The sequence below is a fragment of the Phoxinus phoxinus genome, assembly GCF_949152265.1.
Source record: "Phoxinus phoxinus genome assembly, chromosome: 13".
Lineage (NCBI taxonomy): Eukaryota > Metazoa > Chordata > Actinopteri > Cypriniformes > Leuciscidae > Phoxinus > Phoxinus phoxinus.
Window position 1 is genome coordinate 8,701,396 of NC_136888.1, and position 23,089 is coordinate 8,724,484.

At 37.8% G+C, this 23,089-nt stretch overlaps 1 protein-coding gene across 7 annotated transcripts in view; it reads right to left on the reverse strand.

Moving 5' to 3' along the window:
* The window catches only part of kif6 (kinesin family member 6), a 165,564-nt gene that overhangs the window by 71,388 nt on the left and 71,087 nt on the right, over positions 1-23,089 (reverse strand). For all 7 annotated transcript variants that reach the window (XR_013799900.1, XR_013799901.1, XM_079631893.1 and 4 more), the window contains exons 7-14: positions 14,899-15,105; positions 14,023-14,166; positions 13,815-13,901; positions 11,599-11,702; positions 10,972-11,077; positions 9,081-9,231; positions 4,086-4,283; positions 355-457 (exon numbers count right to left, since the gene is read on the reverse strand). Coding sequence is in view for 5 of the 7 variants with exons in the window: in XM_079631893.1 (XP_079488019.1) it covers positions 355-457; positions 4,086-4,283; positions 9,081-9,231; positions 10,972-11,077; positions 11,599-11,702; positions 13,815-13,901; positions 14,023-14,166; positions 14,899-15,105 (1,100 nt within the window). In the remaining 2 variants the exon portion in view is untranslated. The remainder of the gene's footprint in view (positions 1-354; positions 458-4,085; positions 4,284-9,080; positions 9,232-10,971; positions 11,078-11,598; positions 11,703-13,814; positions 13,902-14,022; positions 14,167-14,898; positions 15,106-23,089) is intronic.

Here is a 23,089-nt window from a genome sequence, read left to right on the forward strand (position 1 = left end):
GGTAGGAATGTTCTTTAACAAATTCTCCAACTGAGAATAGCTCTTTGCTTCACAGCATTGTCAATGCTATTTGATTTAAAAGGAATTATCCACATCTCACAGTATTCTTCCCATGACTGTTTTCTCATCAAACGCCGCTACAATCCTAACAGTTGCAATGTTTCACTTAGCCGGCCACTTTTCTCCTCCATCACACAACTCTGTCTGCTTACCAACAGTCAAAAAGGCACATGACAGACAAAAATAAAGAGTCATATTCTCAGGCACAAAACAAACTCAGACACACTAAACACAAGCACAATTCAGAAAACAAGACAGTCAGGGTAGGATCCTGACACTGTAGCACACACCGACCTTTGTTGCAAGACAGCCCTGTTATCTTCAATTGTTAAACGGTCTTCATGGTCCCTCAGAAAGACTTCAAATGCTGTCTGCTTACCAACAGATAATTCTGACACTGAAAGAGAAGAGTGCATAGTTAGTTAAAGTTATGAGACTGTAATCTACTAAGATCATGCAAATATGGTCTCTAATAAGGTCCTGTGAACATATCATTATATATAATAAAATGGTTTTCTCATTACCCTCAAAATGTTATTCCCTATTTATTCTCCTTGTGTGCCAGATTGGTGTGGTTGGTTTGCTGTGTAGATGGTCCCGTTAACCCTGCAAAATCCAACGATGTCTGTGCATGTCTGGACTGTTTTTCTGCCCTCAGGGCAGTTTATATATCTCTTTAGATTTATTTTTTAACTCAATTAAAAGCTTCTGCACTTTGTGATTGAGACATTGCACTTTCCTAAACCAAGCACCAGACAAGAACAAAAAACACTACCCCAAGCAAAGCCCTAGCATCCTAACCCTGGGAGACCATGTAGCATATCACTCTATGACAGTGTTTCCCAACCTTTTTTTTTTTTTTTTTTGACACAGCAGTTCCCTTTCGAGGGTACTCGAACTGCGTTGACTACCGACACTTTAGGGAACGCCCTTAGCGTAAACGTATCTGAAGTATGAATGAAAATAATCCAATCCTGATTGGTGTTCCGTCATGACGTAACATGTGACAGCATACACGGAAGCTACAAAAGGACGCTGGCACAAAACAGAGTTAGCTTTTTGCTCTTCAGCAAGTGCCCTGTGTCAAACTGTCTGTCCTATTTGGTGTTGTTTGTCCTATAAGAATTGTCCCAAATAAAGGTCTACATTGCAATATGGAATCTAGTGGCTCGAATCTCGCGTTTGCCGAGGCAGCACGTAGATTAAGAGTCTACTCTGCTATATAAAGATTCTGTGGCTGGGATCTTGCGTTTGCCGAGGCAGCGTGTGGATTTAAGGTCTGCATTGCAATACAGAATCTAGAGTGGCTTGGATCTCGCGTTTTCCGAGGCAGGACCTATGTTACGAGTCTACTGTGCAATAAAGATTCTGTGGCTGGAATCTCGTTTTGCCAAGGCATTTGCCAAGGTAGGTTTAAGGTCTGCATTGCAATACAGAATCTAGTGGCTCGGAGCTCGTGTTTGCCGAGGCAACGCGTAGTTTACGAGTCTACTCTGAAATAAAGATTCTGTGTGGGTGCGAGGCATGCACAGTCAGCTCTTGAGGGTGCTGGCTGTGTTCATTGAGAAATATCTCGACGCGCACAGCCGTGCGTCGTGTGTTTCAGCCTCGCGCCCGTTGACTTTCTTATATTGTAAACGACTCGAATCTCGCGTTTGCAGAGGCAGCACGTAGATTATGGGTCTGCAATAAAAGGGACACACGCGATCTGTGAAATAATACTGTTTGGGTGAGAGGCACACAGACAATGTGTCGGTGGTCTCTGACTTGATTCATCAGAGGGTTCTGAGATCGGGCCATGTTTCCAGATTGGCGCATCAGATCCCCCTGTGGTCCCTTGGGAAACTGTTATCTCTCAGAGTAATGCACGTCCCAGGGAGCAGACATTCTGTTGAGGCAGGGGCTGAGGCCAGGGGAATGGAGACTTCCCACCGAGGTGGTGAAGCCGCTATGCGAGAGGTTCGGCCCAGTGGAAGTGGATTTGTTCGCGTCTCGAGGGACATCCCACTGTCCACTGTGGTTTTCTCTCACCCATCCAGCCCCATCGGGGTCCATCGAGAAGGGATCAGCCTATTTCTAGTAGCCCCGTACTGGCCGGCCTGAGTATGGTTTTCAGACATCATAGCACTCCTGGCAGGCCAGCCTTGGCAGATCCACCCTCGATCAGGCCTGTGGGAAATTTGGGCCTGGGCCCTGAGGGGGCTCAGTACCTAGAAGCTGGCCTGTCGGCTGGAGTGGTCGAGACTATACTCAGTTCCAGAACTCCTTCCATGAGGAGATTGTACGGCCTAAAGTGGAATGTGTTTTCACTTGGTGTAGAGAGCGTGAGGTGGACCCAGTTAACTGCCCGTTTGGCTTCAGTGCTGAAGCTCCTCCAAGATCGGCAGGTCTTACCACGTCCACACTCAAGGTGTACGTGGCTGTCATTGCGGCTTTCCACTCTCCTCTGGGTGATGGGCCTCTGGAGAGTCATCAGCTGGCCGTACTTTTCCTCCGTGTGGCTCGGAGGATGAGAACTGCGGCTCGGACCAGAGTTCCCACATGGGACCTGGCAGTGGTTTTCGAAGGGCTGGTCGAGGCCCCCTTCGAACCTCTGGAGTCGGCTGAGGCCAAGAACCTTCCCTCAATGTAGCTTTTTTATTAGCCATTACTTCTCTGAGGAGAGTAGGAGATCTTCAGGTGCTCTCTATATCTCATGGGTGCCTGGAGTTTGCTCCAGGCGACATCAAGGCTATTTTGCATCCCAGGTGCCTGTTTGATGTTGTTGTTGATGATAAAACAAATTTACATATCGTCGCTGTCAGGCGGAAACCTCATATTTAATTAAACATTGTCGTTGAAGTTGGTATAGTGGCTTTATATAGCTATGGTTATGAAAATCAAGATCAAATGAAGTTCCAAGTTTTTTGATCAGCAAATGACTGGAACAGTCGCATCGAGGCAAAGCATTAAATTTTCATCAACTTACAGGATATAAAGTTTATTGTAGCAATATGGGCGCTCGGTTTTCTTGTTGTTGAAATCTAATGATACAAATGATGAAGCGTTATGCACAGGATATTTAAAACAGTACATGTGCTTTAACTAGATGGCAAAGACTAAGACTATTCTCCACTCTTCAAAAAAAAAAAAAAAAAATGTTAGCCTTTATGGATATAGGGCCCTATTTTAACGATCTGAAACGTAGGTATCAAACGCGAAACGCAAGTAACTTTGTGGGTGGATCCTGGCGCAAATCTAAAATGGGTTGGTCTGAAGTAGCTTCATTATTCATAGGTGTGGTTTGGGCGTAACGTAAAAATAAACCAATCAGAGCGTCTTCTCACATTCCCTTTAAGAGCAGGCGCGCTTGTTCCATGGCCGATTGCTATTATAACGGCGAATTTGCCAGCGCACGCCAGGAGCGGTTCACAGCCGAGTAGACCGACGTTCTCGTCATGGCCGTAAAAGACAGAGAAGTGACAATGTATGGGGATGGGAGAAACCCAGCCAAATAAGCTTCGGTTAAACAGGCGTATAATAATTTGGGTAAATGTGTAAGCTAGATTTATGCCTATTTTTTCACATCTTCATGGACACAACAATGATTTCCCTCGTGTGTTAATATATTTCCTTTTAATAATGTAAGATTTGCAAAAATGAAAACTGCTGCGTCTGTTTAGATTAGAGAATCAAAGTGTATGCGCATTGTTCACACGCTACATAATGGCCAAGCATGCGCCCTTAAAATAGCATATGACTATCGCCCAAAACTGTCACTGCCACTGTCTTTAGACTCGGTTTTTTCTGGTCAGTGGTGGAATTGTTTTTTAAACTCCAAAATAGCACCAGGGAGCGTTTGCATCGGAACACGCCACCTCTTTTCGCTAAAGCCTGACTAATTTCATTTTTAACAGCTGCATTATCCAGTTGAGTAAGTGGCAGTGAATCTGCACATTTTGTTTGAGTGGTTAGGCAATTGAAAGCATGCAATATGTAGTGTCATGTAATATATGGCTATAAATATCTGGTTTGTGGTAACTCACCCCTTTTTCTGGTAATAAAATGATGAGCATGTGTGTAATCAAGAGAGGTGTCACATTTTTCACTCTCCTCCGCCTGTAGGGCTGTGGGTGACCGTGATGAACTGCAGGTTGATGGGTTTTGATTGTGTAACTGTGCCAGCTGGGAAGTAACATCTTGAACTTTCCTCTTTTCTCTCTTGAGCATGCTCACTAATATACCTGAGAAGCTTAAATTAAGGATAATGATTTGTTTCGGCCTAGAGATCTGTGTGTTACAATGATAATTAAATGCAAAACAGTCAATCAATTGAAAAACGGTGTGAGTTTCTGAAGATTCAAAATCATGACTTTACATTTTTGACCAGTTGTTACAGGAATGCTAGTGCAGGGCTCCGCAAATCCGGCCCTGGAGTTCAGCTATGGCCTAAAAAGGAAATCCCTGATTTTTTCACAAAAAAACAAATCATCGATCCCCTGTACACAACCATCACATAATGATAAAAATCCATCCAGTGTTTTTTTTATTTATCTCCTTATATGTTTTCCCCTGTCTCAAATCGAGCCGCCTGACCGTGTGACGTCACAAGCCCCTCCCACGATTGTTAATTGACAGCAGCGTTTCAACACAGACCCGCCCTGAGCGAGCTGTCATCATAGTCCACCATTGTGGATACGCTGGACCAGAATGGCGTCTAAGCGATTGTGGTGTTCTGTTCTTGGGTGTAATAAAGAAAAAAGCAGTAATTTTGATGCTCCTAAATCCAAACCGCTGAAGACGTAGTGGCTGAGTTTTGTTTTCGAAGGGAATATTCCCCACGATCAACGTCGTGAGATATTCAAAATGTCTGCAAAAACATCCTTCAGTTATTCTGCACAATCCTTTTGAAGCACTTTAAAACATGGCAGCGCAACCAATGTTTGCGGCGACCTCTCCTAGTGACAGTGTAGTGCTATTGTACGTTCATGAAGCAGTGTGAATGAGGAACGTGTGTATGAGCGACAACAATTGATGGACATTCGTAAAACAAAGTCTTCTGTTACGAAGAACATTTTATGAGTGTGCTGGGTGAGATTGGACTCATACACTGTGCAGGCCTAAGGAAATCTACGGCCATGCCGGGTGCAACAGCTGATAGGATGCGGAAGCGTGGCAAAAGCGGAGTATGTGCTAGGCTAACCGCTAATCCACACAAGCCGGCCATACCTACACTCATGCTGGCAAATGTTTGTTCCCTCGACAACAAGTTGGATTATATCAGACTGTGAAGAGCTTCGCAATGCAGAGTGAGGGACTGTGGTGTCTATGTTTTCACTGAGATGTGGACAGAGAGCGGACAGAATAACCTCGCTAGCCAGAAAGCTAAGGGGAGGCCTGGCAGTGTACGTCAACAAATTGTGGTGTTAAAATGCCGTGGTGGTTTCTACTTATTGCTCTCTCCATGTAGAGCTAATGACTGTAAAATGCCAACCCTTCTGCATGCCGCGGGAGCTGACATAACGTGACGGCAACATAACGGCTGTTTATGTACCACCGAGTGCTAACATGAAGGAGGCAATGTCAGAGTTTTACAATAACATCAGTAAGCAGCAGATGCTTTCTTCATTGCAGCTGGAGATTTCAACCAGGCATGTCTTAGGCTACGTTTACACGTGGACAGCTTTTTTCATAAACGGACATTTCACCCCTCTCCGTTTTCAAAAATAAACGTGCACACCTGTCAGTTTTCAGAAAAGTGTTTGTTACACGAACCCGTGTATATGCCGTCTAGAGCATGCCAAACCTGTAGTGGCAGTGTAACACGAAGCTCAAGTCCACGTTAGCAAATCAGAATCCCGAAATTAGTCACATACTGTGACGTCGGCTGCCTAAAACTCAGTTTTTCTCAGTTTACATGCAAACGTGCAAACAAAGTTTTCCAAAATCTCCACTCTGGCTGGAGTTTTTAGAAAGAATCGTTTCCAGAGGAGAATTCTCCGTTTGCGTGTAAACGAAGGGCACAAACGAAGGGAAATGCCTTAAATCTGTTCTGCCTTAAATTCATTATCAGCATGTGAATAACGCAACCAGGGGGAAGAGCACACTAGATCCGATGTAGCTATGCAAACATTAAGGACTCATGTAAAGCAGCCCCCCTCCATCATATTGGCAACTCTGACCACCTGGTTGTTATGCTGAGACAGGCCAAGCTGGCGGTCAGAAAATTAGAATGTGGCCACAGGAAGCCACTTTAGTACTATTTTGAAACCATAAAATAACCACCATCCGTATCTATTTAACTTATTTGAAATATGTAAAGTGAGCAGTTGCAGTACAGAAGTGGCAGTATTTCACATTTCAACATAAATCTCATGCAAAACCTACAATGATTTTTAATTTTTAAAGGGTGACATTGTTTTGCATGCAAAATCAGAGCTGCGTGTCTGATTACATCACATTGCTAAGAATATTAATCAGAAAAAAAAACATGAATTGGTAAGTGGATAATGACAATGACAACTATCTAATGACAATTAATTTTAAAACTATTTGCTCAGGTGGTTGCCTGGGGTTATCTCTATTCTATATTCTTTTTACATATACATATAGGGCCCTATTTTAACGATCTGAAACGCAAGTATCAAATGCGAAACACAAGTAACTTTGTGGGCGGATCCCGGGCGCTGTTGCTATTATACCGGCGGGATAAATAACTCTTGCTGTCATGATCCTGGTTCTTTCCTTCTCTGTTTTCTTCCCTCTGCCTCCCTCTGCTGGTCATATTACGTCATACCTTCTCTTTCCTTACATTCTCACGCACACACCCTTTGCCTCTTCTTCTCATTACCATCAGCTGGCTCTCATGCTCATCTCATCAGCACACCTGTTCTCTATTTTCCCCTTATGTCCACGCTATATCTTGTTCTCTCTTTCTTGTCTGTATTGTCGGATTATTGTTTGACCTTCATGCACGTTTTTGACTGCTACCGTTACTTCTCTGAAGTTATCCCCTGTCCTGTCCTGTCACCGTTACTTCTCTGAAGTTATCCCCTGTCCTGTCCTGTCCTGTCCTGTCTTAATTGTCTGTAAGCGTCACCGTTATCTACTGCTGTGTGTACCGCTTCGGTGCTGTGACCAGTCTTCTCCCTGGAGTATAGCAGTGGGTTCCTCGTCTCACCTCGCCGCTCAAGAGCCATCCGGGTCTCCGGCTAAGATCATCTGTACTCGTTTGAAAGAGCAGCGGAACACCGTTCAATTACCTTTTGTGAAGAGACTTTCTGTTTATTTAGCCTGAGTGGCGTTGCCTAATTTATCCATTAAAGGATATTACCTGCTTTTGTCTCTGGACCCCTCTGTTCCCTGATACTTGTGCCCGGCGCAAATCTAAAATGGGTTGGTCTGAAGTAGCTTCATTATTCATAGGTGTGGTTTGGGCGTAACGTGAAATAAACCAATCAGAGCGTCCTCTCACATTCCCTTTAAGAGCAGGCGCGCTTGTTCCATGGCGGATTGCTATTATAACGGCGGGTTTGCCAGCGCACGCCAGGAGCGGTTTATAGCCGAGGAGACCGACGTTCTCGTCAGAGCTGTAAAACACAGAGAAGTGACATTGTATGGGGATGATTGGAGAAACCCACCCAAATTAGCTTCGGTTAAACAGGCGTATAATAATTTGGGTAAATGTGTAAGCTAGATTTATGCCTATTTTTTTCACATCTTTACGGACACAACAATGATTTCCCTCACGTGTTAATATTTTTCCTTGTAATAATGTATGATTTGCAAAAATGAAAACTGCTGTGTCCGTTTAGATTAGAGAATCAAAGTGTATGCGCGTTGTTCACACACTACATTATGGCCAAGCAAGCGCGCTTAAAATAGCATATGACTAACGCGCAACGCGCCACTGTTCATTCCCTAATTTACCGACGTGCGTCTGTGGAAGGAAAAGTCCGCTGTGCGTGGGTGCAAAATAGGAATGATCCATGCGTCGGTGTACGAAGTCAATTGCGCTGGGTGCAAGATAGGGCCCATAGTGTTTCTAACAAGTTAAGTTTGAGCTATATTGCTCAGGCACACATAGAGGTCATTACTTAAAAAAACCTAAGGCTATGGCACCCAGGTTCACATTGCAAAGCCACTAGATATTTTGCCTGGGCTTTACTAGCCCAGATACACATAAGTCAAGTCACTAGTAGTCTGGTCAAGCGACCAGGTACACACTGCAATAGTCCACTAGTGTTACGCCATTAGTCAAAGCAGGTCCAGGCACACAAAGATAGCAAACTTGCAGTTCTTATGGCTCTCCGGAGCAGCAGCAGTACATACAGTATGTCATGGCGATTGATCTGCTTGTTTTAGGGGGCGGTATCATTTATCTTGTCTCCTGCTATATTATCATATAGCAGCAGTGTGTTCAACATTCTAAAGCAGCAAATGCACATTTTGGCTTGTCTTGTTAATTTTCTTAGTTTTCAGCTGTGTTGGAGGCAATTTTATACATGCTATTTGTGTTACATGCCACAGCAGTTTTTGTATAGTGTTTGTATAGCAGTGTTTGTATAGGCAGTAGCAAGCCCATGTACTTGCTCTTGCAGCAGCAGCAATAATTACAACTACAGCAGCAATATCTGCAGCAGCAGCGTAGCAGATCTATTCCGCCAAGACCAAATAGATTAACATTGTCATATTCACTACCATGCTAAAATCTTTAGAGAGTTATCATGATATAAATAATATTACGATTAAAACATATAAACAAACTATATAAAACTTCCAGTTATTAGATTTTTGGGATTTTATTTGCATACGTTTGAATAACATTTTTCATTATTCATAATATACATTAACCAGACTGTTATACTTTATTGGAAATCAATTTAAGTGTACCTACTTTTTTCGGGCTGAGAATAAAGCAATAAGAGATCATTAGACTGTTTTAGCACCTCAGATGCATCATATTTAAATTAGACCTAGTGAGACACAAAATCTGAGGTTTATAAAATAACTATAATATTATTAAGTTGAGTAAAGGATACTGATCTCGTTATCACGGTGGGTCACGGTGTCCCGCAGCTTTTGGAGTTCATCATGTGGTTTTCTGTCCTCTCCATCACACATGCCCTTTAAAGGAGGACTGCTGCCATTACTCACGCCATTTTGAGCAGAGTGTCTCTCTCGCACTTTCACCTGAAGAGAAAGGAAACTTGTTTGATATGCAATACTTTTAAATGTTGGAGAATTACTTCCATGCAACTAGAATGTGGTCTCCTTGTATTTGAGACAAGAAATTTTTCATTACGCCTGCTGCACCCATGGTACGGCCGCACAGTTCCTTGATTCTTACGCCGGAATGAGAGTAGTTCCTAGCCATATAGGCTTGGAAAATCGCAACTTTTAATTTTCCGTCGATCTTAGTACACGGTTTAACTACAGAAGAGTCGAGTTTTAAATAGGAAAAATATTGAAACTCGTTGGTCATTTTGAAAGAAATGCTACTGGACTCATCAGAATCAATGATCCATGCTAAGCTATGCTAAAAGTGGTACCATCAGACCCGGAGTTCGGCTGAATGGATTCGAAAACGGTAAAACTCAACTGTATAACTCTGGGTGAGTTGTAAAATGAGCCTATTTCCAAAAAAAGTGGAGTATCCCTTTAACATGTAGGCCTAAAATTACTGTAGAATATGACCAAACACAATTTTACCATGGCAGGCTCATCACTTTTTATTTGCCTATATGAATAAAATATGTATTAATAATAGGGCTGTAACGATTAATCGCGATTAATCGAAATCCAAAATAAAAGTTTGTGTTTACATAATAAATGTGTGTGTATTGTGTATAATTATTTTGTATATATAAATACACACACATGCATGTATATATTTAATAAAAATATGTTATTTATATATAAAATAGTTATATTTATATATCATATAAATCATATAAAAATATATATGCAGTATATAAATGCAAATATTTCTCAAATATATACATGCATGTGTGTGTATTTATATATACAAAATAGTTATAGACAATACACACACATTTATTATGTAAACACAAACTTTTATTTTGGATTTCGATAAATCGCGATTAATCGTTACAGCCCTAATTAATAATAATAAAAAATAGTGTACTGAAGCAATTCAAAATATGCTAGTGCACTTTCTTTTATAAATTTGAATTCTGGAAAAAGTGGCTGGTAAAAGATATAAGTGGCTGGTAAAATTGGGCATCAAAAAATTAATTTCCCACCCTGGCAATGATTATTTATAATAATTTTGTATGATTTAGGCATGAAGTTGACAAAGAGGAGTTGGAGTTGACAAAGAAAGATTGATGATCAGCGTTGTGGTACCAACAAAGCCTGATTGGATTGGTTTTGTCAACTCAAAACTAATCCTGTAACCCTTCAACTACCATCATGGTATGGGCCCCTGGCTTCAGTGTAAGCCAAAACAAATTAAGTGAATATTGTTTCTCTGTGCTCTGCATACCTTGGAAGTAAAACTTGTGGGAAAATCTATTATTCGAACCATGCTTTTGCTTAAAGTTTAGTGAACAGAAACTTAATTTTGACAGTTTTCATAGAAAAAAGCCAATATTAAATAATAATGTGGAGAAAAGACTTGAAGACTGCAAGACTAAGGAGAACACACACACACACACACACACACACACACACACACACACACACACACACACACACACACACACACACACACACACACACACACACACACACACACACACACACACACACACACACACACACACACACACACACACACACACACACACACACACACACACACACACACACACACACACACACACACACACACACACACACACACACACACACACACACACACACACACACACACACACACACACACACAATATCGGAAAGAGCTTGTACCTTTAGCAGAAAGAAACAGAAGTGGATTTTCCTCATATCAGGCCCCAGGTCTAATGTTACTTCATTGTCAGGGTCTTCCAGATACACATTTACCTGCTCTTCCAACCTACAAAACAGTAAAAATACTCATGTCTCCTACTGTAAAACACTAAAATGCATTAACACATAAAGAAAGCAAACTGCAACAACAAAACAATATGAATTGGCCGTTTAAGGTGGCATGAGCAACAACTACCATTGGCTGTGTGGCTTGAGTATATTCCAGCGATAAAGAAATGTAAAGAAAATGTAAAAGCGACATTTTTATTTTTTTGCTGTCAAACTGTATCCGTTTGTAGTTGCTCATTGTTCTAGTATTTTCTGTTCCGTGCGGGTTAGATCCACAGCTCAACTCCTTTCCTCTTTCCAGCAACCATAACAACTAGCCAATGTCAATTATTTAGTCTTCTGTATTTATGTATTTCTGTATTTATTTAACTGCTGAGACTAAATTAACCCAAATCGTGATCAAATCGTTCAGTCTGATCTATTATCTTGCATGCTCATAAACAGTGCCACCAGTAATCTCAATTCATTATTAGTTTATGTTTTGACAGATTGAGAATTGAGGAATGAATGGGTACATACTGCTGGATCTCTTCTTGGTTTAACTTGTCACTTCTTTGTTCTCCAGTCACTAGAGCCAGCTCTTCCTTCAAAGACTGAATCTCCTTCTTCAAACGGACAATCAGCTTCCAGACAAACAACAAACATTTCAGCACCATAAATAGCGGGCGAGTCACACATTAAATAAATCGTTGTCAAAATAATTCCAGTTCACACGTGGAAGCGATAAAAAATAAATTCTGTATTATAAATTTTTAAGGCCAGGCAAGTAATTTGTTGAGGTCAATTTGTAAAGAAAGACTACACACCTGCCCACATATGCGGAGATAACTGTTTAAAAAAATGTTTCAAGGCTTGCACCTTGGAACCCATTTCAAGGTTTGCGTTCTCGAGCCACCAGGCACTGTTGTTGTGCGAATGAGCGGGCCGGAGCATGTTAAGGGTTTTCCGTTAGAATGGTGTCGTGTAAGCGGCCCCTAAGTTAATAACTAATGATGTTTGCAACGGAAGTGAATCAATAAAAACTTTAGCTGGACAATAACTTTATTCTAGAGCTGCTAAAGCCAAAACAATCTCTGTTACTGTAATTTCCAATTATCACTCTGAAGCTGCTTTGAAACAATGTGTTAAAAGCGCTATATAAATAAAGGTGACTTGACTTGTCATTAGCTGAATTCAGAACCGCATACTATCATGTTACTCTTACAATCTTTCTATGGCAGAAATAGTATAAGTAGTTTGTGGTTAAATTTTTCAAAGTCGGTTCGAATTCAGCACTTATTTCTAAAATGAATTCTAATATTCTGGCAGCAGTGCAAGTAAACGCAACAGATAAAAGTGAGATCACTTGTTTTTCAGACAATGAAAGCCTTGATTAATTTGACAAATACCAGCAAGAATTTTCACTATTGATTATAACTAATTATTACATATATTTAGTAGAGTCCCTTGCTTTGACCAGTGAGTTTGTGACTAAGAGGATAAAGGATAAGGGAATAAAATTGGATAAACCGTGGCTAATGACTGAGCTATTTCTATGACTGGAGGCCAAGTGGCATCAGGAATACACTTATGATGCTTTTGCGTTCTTTTTGAATCTTAGTCATTGTTATGTTGACTGGATTAAGTGTTTTAGGTTTCTTACTTGGGACTCTAATTTTGAAAATTACCTGAGAGCAGCCATTTTAGTTCAGGTTGCTCAGCACTCTCATGCATTAAGCTCCATGTGACTGCCGTTCCAGTTTTCTTTAATGTTCATGCCTTCGAAAGCATTGTCAGTAAGTAATTATAGTTAAATGTGTAAATTGAGAATATTTTCTTTATTTCCTATGCTATATTGGTAATAATTAAGTGTTGTTTTATACACCAATTGCTCAACTGGTAACTCTGCTCTGTCAGCCTTTATATTGTGTATATATTTTGTATTCCTTTTACTAAAAGCAATTTATTTGTGTATTGTTTTTGATAGTTTAGCTCTCCTTTGAAGCATATTGGAGTAAACATCAGGAGTTTTTTGAAAACTGCACCCTGACTCCAGTCTTTATTTGAAGGGAGTTTGGCTTGCTGCTAAATTGTGTTCACACATATGGAAACACACAAGGAGAGCAGTACAGTCATTGTATGCTTTTGTTTGAAAAAAGAAGAATGCCATAAAGGTTTGGAACGACATGAGGATGAGTAAACATTGACAGAGCATTTAAGTATTCCATTAAATGCTAGTATTTGCTAGGAGAAAAGTGAAAACATCTTCCAATTCTTCTTTGGAATGAATTAAAACCTATGAGAGATTTAGAATAATTAACTTGCACTTTTTTAAGATTTTAGGTCTAGAATAAGAGATTTGGTCTTCCTATCAAAAAACAAACAAACAGACAGACATTTTGCTTGCTCAGATCTGTTTTTTTGTTTTGTTTTTTTTGTCTCTCTTTTTGAAACTCTCCTGTGGATTCCTATTGAAATGACTGGAATTTGCCTGCAACATTTTGGAGAACAATGGTAAATATGACTGCACCTCAACACCCATACACTTTTATGGCAGAAAAAAAGGAGAAGAGTAATATCAGTACACTACAAACACAATAGGGTTCCAGCAATTCCAGGAATTTAACCTACGAATGTCTATATTTATATTTACCCCTGCCCATTATACTGGGATTCAAGAAAATACTCTAACATGTGTAAAATTACACTACCTTTTAAAGAAATAAAATAAGGTCAAATGATAATGCAAGACTCACCAGAGCAGGATCCAGTTCTTCATTAAGCAAAGCATCATTCTTAATCAAAGCCACTCTCTGAGCAAAACGACAGGTGGACATAGACTCCTGAGAGAGAAGGAGGAAGGGTAGGAAGGGAATGATGTGCATGAGTGATGTGAAGATTAAAAAATAATAATATTCCCTTCCATGCTAATTATTTTTTTTAAATTGAGGTTAAGAGATGTACAGCAATGTTCCTCTTCTCCACAGACACAGTAGCGATCATGGTAGTCATGCAGTTACCACCCAAACTGTCTCTAAGCACAGAGGTCATCATGGAGTTGCGGTAGGGGATGTGGGACCTATTCTTCTCTGACAGGGCTATGATGACCTAAACCAGAAAGCAAAATGAGCCCACCAAATTTCTATAATATGACTCAAACTCCTTTTAAAACACAGAAAGGTCATGTCAGTATAAAGTGTATTCACAATAATAATATTTTTCAAGTCATAATTTGTGGTTAAGTGTACCCCATGGAAAATTCAGGTAAAAATTAACAAAATTGTATTATTGAGTAAATGCATGAAGTATTAAAAACGGTGTTTTGCCCCAATTCTCTAAGCTAAGGTAAGCTTAGAATATTGATTTACTGTATATTTTGAGTTGTTAGGTCGGATTTGACCAATTTTATGTTTACGGTTCACGCTGTCTTATGCGTTTGCGTTATGTCTGTGAACCAGTGGCGAGGCCAGAAATCTCCAAGTGGGTGGACATTTTTTATTTCGCATTTACATTTTACATTTTTAGGTGGGTGTGTTTTTATTTTGCGCTGGTATACTCGGCTTTCCAAATTATATATAAGCTACATTACATATATTATTTTGCAGTTTGGTTTTATTTCCAGACCAGATGAATGCAGATCTATTCAGATATAGAAATCACAGGCATCTAATCTCAAACCATTAAATTCATCGCAAAAGAGCTGAATGCACAACATGAAACATAAAACAATTATCCAAGTAACTTGCGATTCTATGCTTCGAACAGAGGTTGTGTTGGAGAGACCAAAATTCCCTAGTGCACCGTAAAAAAAAACATTTGTAACAAAGAAAGTCCTCCTACCTGCTCCAAGTAGTGCAGAGAGAGGTTAATATATTTAGCTTCTGTTAGGATTTGACCTCCCACACCTGTCTTTCCCACTCTTTCAGACCCAGCCAGGTCCACCAGGTGCAGCTTCGAGCACCGTACCGTGGCTGAGCCCAGCTCTTTGCTGCACAGGTGAATGGTAAAGATGCAGTGAGACCGTGTAGAAGCCTCGTTCATGGGAGTCTACAAAAAGATGGAAAAAGTGCAAGGAGTCTTTATCCTTTTCCTCAGATGTTGCAAAAAGAGAAAAAACCCCCCCTAAAAAACACAGATCATCTGAGCAAGCAAAATCTTTGTTTGTTTGTTTGTTTGTTTGTTTTTTGATTGGAAGACCAACTGTATCTCTTCTTCAAAACCTAAAAAAAGGTGCAAGTTAATTATTCTAAATCTCTCATAGGTTTTAATTCATTCCAAGCATATGGTGACTTTTTTGAGTAATTTATTTTCTGAAGATTAAAATAACACACTGTGATGGAGAGAGAGTGAAACATGGAATAACTCATCAATACTGATATAAAGCTAAAGACCTCAATCTCTTACACTAAGAAAATGTTACAGTACATATTATAATGCTGTCAAGCTTCCAGGCTTTCCAAACTGCTCATCTCACACTTCAGGCCAGCACCCTACTCTCTGTAACCATTCATTTGCTGGCTCAGACCTCATCCTCGGCCATCCCTGGCTCATCGAACATTCTCCTGTGCTGTCCTGGTTCACAAACGAGATCTGTGCCTGGGTAAATCAATGTTTCCATAGCTGTCTACAGTTCGCACAACACCTTCCTCCCTCTCAGGTGGTGACGAGCTCTCTCCAACCTTCACCTCAGAACCACTACCGTTGAGAGTCCTTTTATTAAGTAATCCATCTCTATTCCACAATAGTACCGTTAGTTCCACAATGTGTTTAGCCCCAAGTGGACCTCTCAACTTCCTCCTCATGGCCCTTGTGACTGACTGAACCATTGACTGGCTTCCAAGTGCTTCCTTGTCAGATGGGAGAGTTTATCTCCTGTCTTCGCCTGAACAATGAGCAATGAAAGAGTATATCAGTGAGGCATTAAAGCAAGGCTATATTTATCCATTCAAGTCACCTGCTGTATCTAGCTTCGTCATTGTGTCCAAGAAGCCTCTGTGGTTCCTCCTGCTAATCACCAGATGGCTCCCTCACCTGAGTATTGGCTTTCTCCCTCAACTCCCTTTCCCATAACCCCAAATCTGGTACTGATTGCCTGCACACCTGATCCTCATTCCCTGGACTATTTATTCAGCTTTTTCTCATGCATTCTTTGCAAAGTCTTGTCCTGCTTTGACAATTCTGAGTGGTCTCCTAGTTATCTGTTTGTTTTATGTTTGACCCTGGACTGTTTCGACTCTTCACTGCCTGCCCTTGTAATTTTGCTATACTCTGTATTGTTTGCTGTCTGCCCTGACCCTGTACCTGCCTCCTGTTTTGCCTTGGATATATATCGGTTGCTGACGATTGACCCTTGACTCTTTGTACCACTATTACTTTGTTTAATAAAACTACACATGGATACCAACGCCGCTGACTCATCGTTACAGATACCAACAGAGAGCTGAATAAAATTTTACATTCAAACTGATGTCCTCAAAGCAACAGTTATATTAATGCACAGTTCAGTCGTGGAAATGAATGACACCAGCAAAACCTTTTGCAGGATGACTAGTTTTCCATCTATTTTTTATTGTAACTTTATTCCTCTTTTTTGTTAACTTCAGAGTACAAGAGTAGTAGTGTATATGGGGCACCTTGTGTCAAAATATGATTTATGACCCTGATTTATGGCTTTATGACAGGAAATGTCCATATTTGGGGGTTTTATGACCAACAGGTGGGTATGTGACCTTTGACCATGTGTGGTTCCGGAATGTTTATGGCTGTTTGTTTATGATAGTGATCTGCTTGTGCGACAAGGTGGTGAATGTTTTTCGGGGTGTGTTTTTATTACAGGGGGGATTATGTATTAATATATATTTTATTATAACAGGATAATTTTCACAGAACGTTGAAATTATGAACATGAAGAGATATGTCATGGATTTGATTTTCAGATGGCACAGCATCGCCCGTAATGCCTGTGGGAGAGAATGAAAATAAGTTTAAAGAAATAGCATTGATGCCAAATAAAGCATATAAAATAACAGATATATGAAATAATAATATACAATTATCAAGTATAAGTATTTTAAAGTAAGTAAGTTAAAGTACTGGTTAAAGTCACAAATCCTTAAATCTTTCAGAGCAGATGAAATGTCACAAATTAATTTTTAAGACATAAAAACCATTGAGGTTAAATAAAACACATAAAATAATGAATTAATGAAATAAGATGTTAATTTTATTAAGTATTTGAATCTAATACATCTGCGATATATGATCATCATGTGGACACCACAATATACTGGCTTACGCATAAATAAAACATAAAATAGTGAATAATAGTTCATATTATTTGAAATAAGATGTTCAATTATCAAGTCTAAGTATTTTAATCTAATACATCAGTGATAGGGTCATCATGTGGACACCACAATATACTGTCTTACACAGATAAATAAAACATAAAATAGTAAATACTAGTTCATATTATTTGAAATAAGATGTTAAATTATCAAGTATAAGTATTTTAATCTAATACACCACAATATACTGGCTTACACAGATAAATAAAACATAAAATAGTAAATACTAGTTCATATTATTTGAAATCAGATGTTAAATTATCAAGTATAAGTATTTTAATCTAATACACCACAATAAACTGGCTTACACAGATAAATAAAACATATAAAATAGTGAATAATAGTTCATATTATTTGAAATAAGATGTTAAATGATAAAGTATAAGTATTTGAATCTAATACACCACAATAAACTGTCTTACACAGATAAATAAAACATAAAATAGTAAATACTAGTTCATATTATTTGAAATAAGATGTTAAATTATCAAGTATAAGTATTTTAATCTAATACACCACAATAAACTGTCTTACACAGATAAATAAAACATATAAAATAGTGAATAATAGTTCATATTATTTGAAATAAGATGTTAAATGATAAAGTATAAGTATTTGAATCTGATACACCTCAATAAACTGTCTTACACAGATAAATAAAACATATAAAATAGTGAATAATAGTTCATATTATTTGAAATAAGATGTTAAATGATAAAGTATAAGTATTTGAATCTGATACACCTCAATAAACTGTCTTACACAGATAAATAAAACATATAAAATAGTAAATACTAGTTCATATTATTTTAAATAAGATGTTAAATTATCAAGTATAAGTATTTTAATCTAATACACCACAATAAACTGTCTTACACAGATAAATAAAACATATAAAATAGTGAATAATAGTTCATATTATTTGAAATAAGATGTTAAATGATCAAGTATAAGCATTTGAATCTGATACACCTCAAACTGTCTTACACATATAAATAAAACATAAAATTAACGAAATAAGTATTTTAATCGAATACATCAGTGATATCATCATGGGGACACCACAATATACTGACTTACACAGATAAATAAAACATAAAATAGTGAATAATAGTTCATATTATTTGAAATAAGATGTTAAATTATCAAGTATTTTAAAGTTAGTTTTAAACATGTGTCGAAGTTAACTTACAATCGGTGAAATTAGGAGGTCTTTTTGTCTCTGGTTAAAATCACAGATCCTTGAATTTCTGAGCAGAAGAGATGTTGGCGCTCCGTTTGCTAAATTGAAAATGAAGATTGTTTCCATCATAGCACTGACACCGGCCCTCCCCTTCCTCTATGTGTAGTTGCTATGTATTAGCTTTTGCAGTTTGTTTCAGGAAACACCAGACAATTAAAAGATAGGCCGGTCACCTGGTGTTTTACATTCAAAGACCACAACTGTCTCCTATCATAAAATCTCCTTATCTGAAGCCTTACTGTCTGGCGACCCCAAAATGTGACCATTTTGCCACTTCACACGGACCATGCTGTAAGATCAATCGTCCTTCCTCCCTGGGGGATCGGTACCCTATCCTGTTTTTCTTGGAGAAAGCGTGAATACAATAGGCACCCCAAACATCAATTCTGACACCTTTTGAAGATCAGATTTCTTTTTCTACCATTTAAACTTGTGTACATTTATTTAAAGACTGCATGTAGGCCTACCATTTTGACGCTTGTGTTACCTTACGTCTTTGGCAATATTAAAGGTTTTCTAACTTTTTTTTCAGCACATGTATAGTTACAGAAAATAATAATAGTGCAACAAACAAGGAGATTATGTTTTATTTCTTTTAATCAGGTTTGTTAAAAGTATGTTTGAATGATGTTAGTTCATCTGCGCTACCATGTATTTGCTATAACAATAAAATTAAAAGTTAAAATCCAGTAACGATGCAATCCTTTAAATATTAACTTTGAGTGCATCAGAAATAAATGGATGTAAAATTATTATCATGTCACATGTGACATTTATTTAACATGACAGAAAAGACAGTAACACCAATGACACACAAAAAGGCCAAATATTCTTCAACCATAATTAAGTAGATGAGACTAAATTGTTACATTTGGCATACAATCTAAATGAATAGCTTTGAATGAAGTTTATCTGTAAATGGGAGTCACCGGTGTTTACAAAATGGATACTACGAGGTATCAAACCACAGCTTGTCAATCATGGTATACTAACTAAATTAAGTAGTGCAATACATAATTATTCTAGTTTTTATTTATTTATTTATTTACTACAAATCCCTAACAATAAAGTAGGTCAAACCAGTGAGTTCAACTAAAGCTTCATATGAAATCACGAGATAAATGAGAACATTTCTGATAACTGAAAAGAGACATACAGTGCTGTGGATATACCATAGATATTCATGAATTTGAAAGAAGGAAAGTCGAGTGATCAGATTTTTATGTCAAAATATTAGATATTTAGATGTTTAACGGTAACACCATGTGACAGAACTCCAGGGGTCTACTACTTTCATTAAAAATTATTTTATAATATTTATGCAGCATTTTTTTTTTAATATCATTTACATAATATATTTGATTGTTATGTATACATTATTGTATTTTATATCGGGGATAAACTTGTCATTGATATCAAATTAAAGCATTTTCCCTCTGTACATGACTGTGGGGACGAGCACATCTGGTACTTGGAATTCTATATAATTAATTAAAAATCAAATATTGCCACATTGATAGCTCAAGAAGGTGTAATTGTACAAATACATTTTACATATATATATATATATATATATATATATATATAAATGTAAAGAAATTGTAACCCTAAAGTGTTTTTCAAGTGTGATATTTCTGTAAAGGCTAGGGACAGAAAATGTAAATTTCCATAGAATGACCCAGAAATAAATCTTATTTATACAAAGATATTCAAGCAGTATTTCGTCCACCGACACACACCAGCAATCTGTATTCATGTTACCGTAACTCTTTAGCCGTCTGCACTATCAAAACATTGCAAATTGCTGTATTTCGGCAATATACGTCTTATTACGGTAATTTCAGGCTTTCTGTCAGCAAATGACAGCAGCTTTCTGGCAGAGCGGATCGGAAAGATTTGAACAGGGATACCATAAAATAATAAAAGAGAAAACGAACAAAAACATGGCGATTCAAGCGGTAGCCATCAGAAGAGTCGATTAGGAATATTTTTGATGAAACATGGGAGGTGGATGGCCGAATACTCTTTCACGTATCTTAGCATGTGGGGTCGTGCGTATGTAGCGTTATGTATGTATTTGTGTGCGTGTATGAAACTATCCTAAATAAAAACAACCCCGTGTCACAAAAAAAAAAGACTTTTATTTTAGGTTCGTTTTTTTTCCCCCAACTTTAAAGTGATCGTTTCTTTTATTTGTGATTTTTTAAAGATTTTTTTTTCTAAATAAAAATCAGTAAATTTATTCACGGTTCTATTATTTTTGTCTATTTAAATTCTATTTACAAACTCACCATACACACTAATGGCCAATAACGGTAATTTATTGAACGTCATCTTTTCTCAAAAGATAATACCTAGCACATGAAGATAGCGCATTGTTTTACAATTTTACAGTCCAAAACTAAATATGTGAAAATCACCTATTTTAGCTTCAGATTCTAAAGGGTTGAGTTGTGTCTTTTAGAAAATCAGCACACATTTTTAGAGACGAGATGTGCCTCTGTGGTCCATGACGCAACAAAAGTAAAGTTTGTCTTGAGTGAATATTTCATTTTACTCGTGTTAAGGTCTTCAGAAGTCATAACTTCAGGGGTCAATGGGGCTCCTGAGAATATTTAATTTCCCTTAAAAACCAAAGATTAAGCTAAATGACTATAGTTTCCAGTGTTCACTCCCAAAATCAAATATACAATTTGTATTACACTATTTTCAAAGGATAATCTAGCTTTAAAGTTAGAATAAAAAAGTTAAAACCAATCATATCTTCATACCTGGTGGGTTCTGACACAAAGCCATTCACCGGTTATTTTTGTGTTATAAATGTACTTATCTACAAATTTCAAACAGATAAATATAGTAAATACACAATGAAACAAGAGAATAATGCTATCAAATACGTCTGACACTATGTTTTGAGAAAAAGCAGTGTTTTAAAATTCAGAGGATTTTTCTTTTGACAAACATACATTTTAAATATATCCCATGGTGTTTAACATCCAAGAAGTAGTTCTTTACGGAATGGCTAATTAACTAAAAAAAACAACAGCAATACAAATAGTTTAAGTCGACATAAAACACCACCAGACCCCCTCCATAGTTGTAGTAAACATTTACAATATGTAAATATATTCTGTCAGATTTGTTAGAGTGTCTGTACCACATTATTGTAAGGCAATCACATTTGAGGACTAACGTTACCTGTCCCTTGTAAAGGTTATGGATAAAATTCAAGCATAATCTTTATGCAACAATCACGTAGGCACAATTTACTACAAAAGTGTGTACGGTGTATAAGAAAAGAGCCATTTAGCTGTAATGAATACATAATACAGAAACCCTCTCTTCCGATCTATTGTAGAAGTTTGTAACCATGATTGTAAAAAAAAAAAAAAAGATTTTCCCACCAGCGGATGAAACTATTTTTATCTTGTTTCTTTGTACAGTTTTAGACGAAGACTACTCTTTGAGCACTGTCAAACTTGTTCATATAGGAATTAATGAACAAATACAGCATAAGCAAATTACAAACATTTTATTTGTAATTTATATCACAGATTTAAACTGTGATATTCTTTTAGGTCTGTCTATGAAGCGGTCACAAAACACATAATAGGCCCTACCTCAACATGCAATCTTGATGTTTTTCTGTTACATATACGACTGTTACACTTAAAACAAACCTAGCGAATATTTACACATTACAAGTCAAGGTGCCACAGACACACAATTAGTCATGTTTGTCTTCACATGTTTTTGTCCCTCATCAGTGACTAGCAAATTGTTTAACATAGCTCAATCTCCCAAATATTTACAATTGTGAAAAATTTATTAAATGTTTCTTTGATTTTGTTCAAATTTTTCTAAAACAAACTGTTTGAAACTGTTTACCACGGTTTTCATTTTTAACATCGCCATTCTTATTGTATTGTCGGGTGTGATTGTAATGTTTGTGGGGGGTTTTCTTTACACTTTCCCCCTGGATATCTGTTTTCTACAGTTATCAGCAATGCACTCTAGGTGTTCTCGTCTTCTCTTTGTTCATTTACGACAGCATCCCCATGAATTGGCTTGATTTAATAAAATGGCGGTTTAAACCATCATCTTCACTTGAGACACGTTTACATTATATTATCAAACTCTACTCTATGGCATTTTTGCCCGCCTCAAAGAATCTGTATGTTACAGACGTAATAATGGTTTATTCAGAATGTAGATTACTGTTTAAAAGTAGATGTGTAGGGTTATATACAATATTACAATGCTTTTTAATTTTACTCTAGACAATTTAATAAAGGGACTGAACTTTAACATTTTAATCTTTGGTAATTGTTAACTTAAAGTACGCACAAAAGAAATGCCATCCTATCTACTTTCTAAATGCGTGTTATGGATCTATTGTGAACAATTGTTCGCACATGCATATGTTTTTGACCTTGTAATG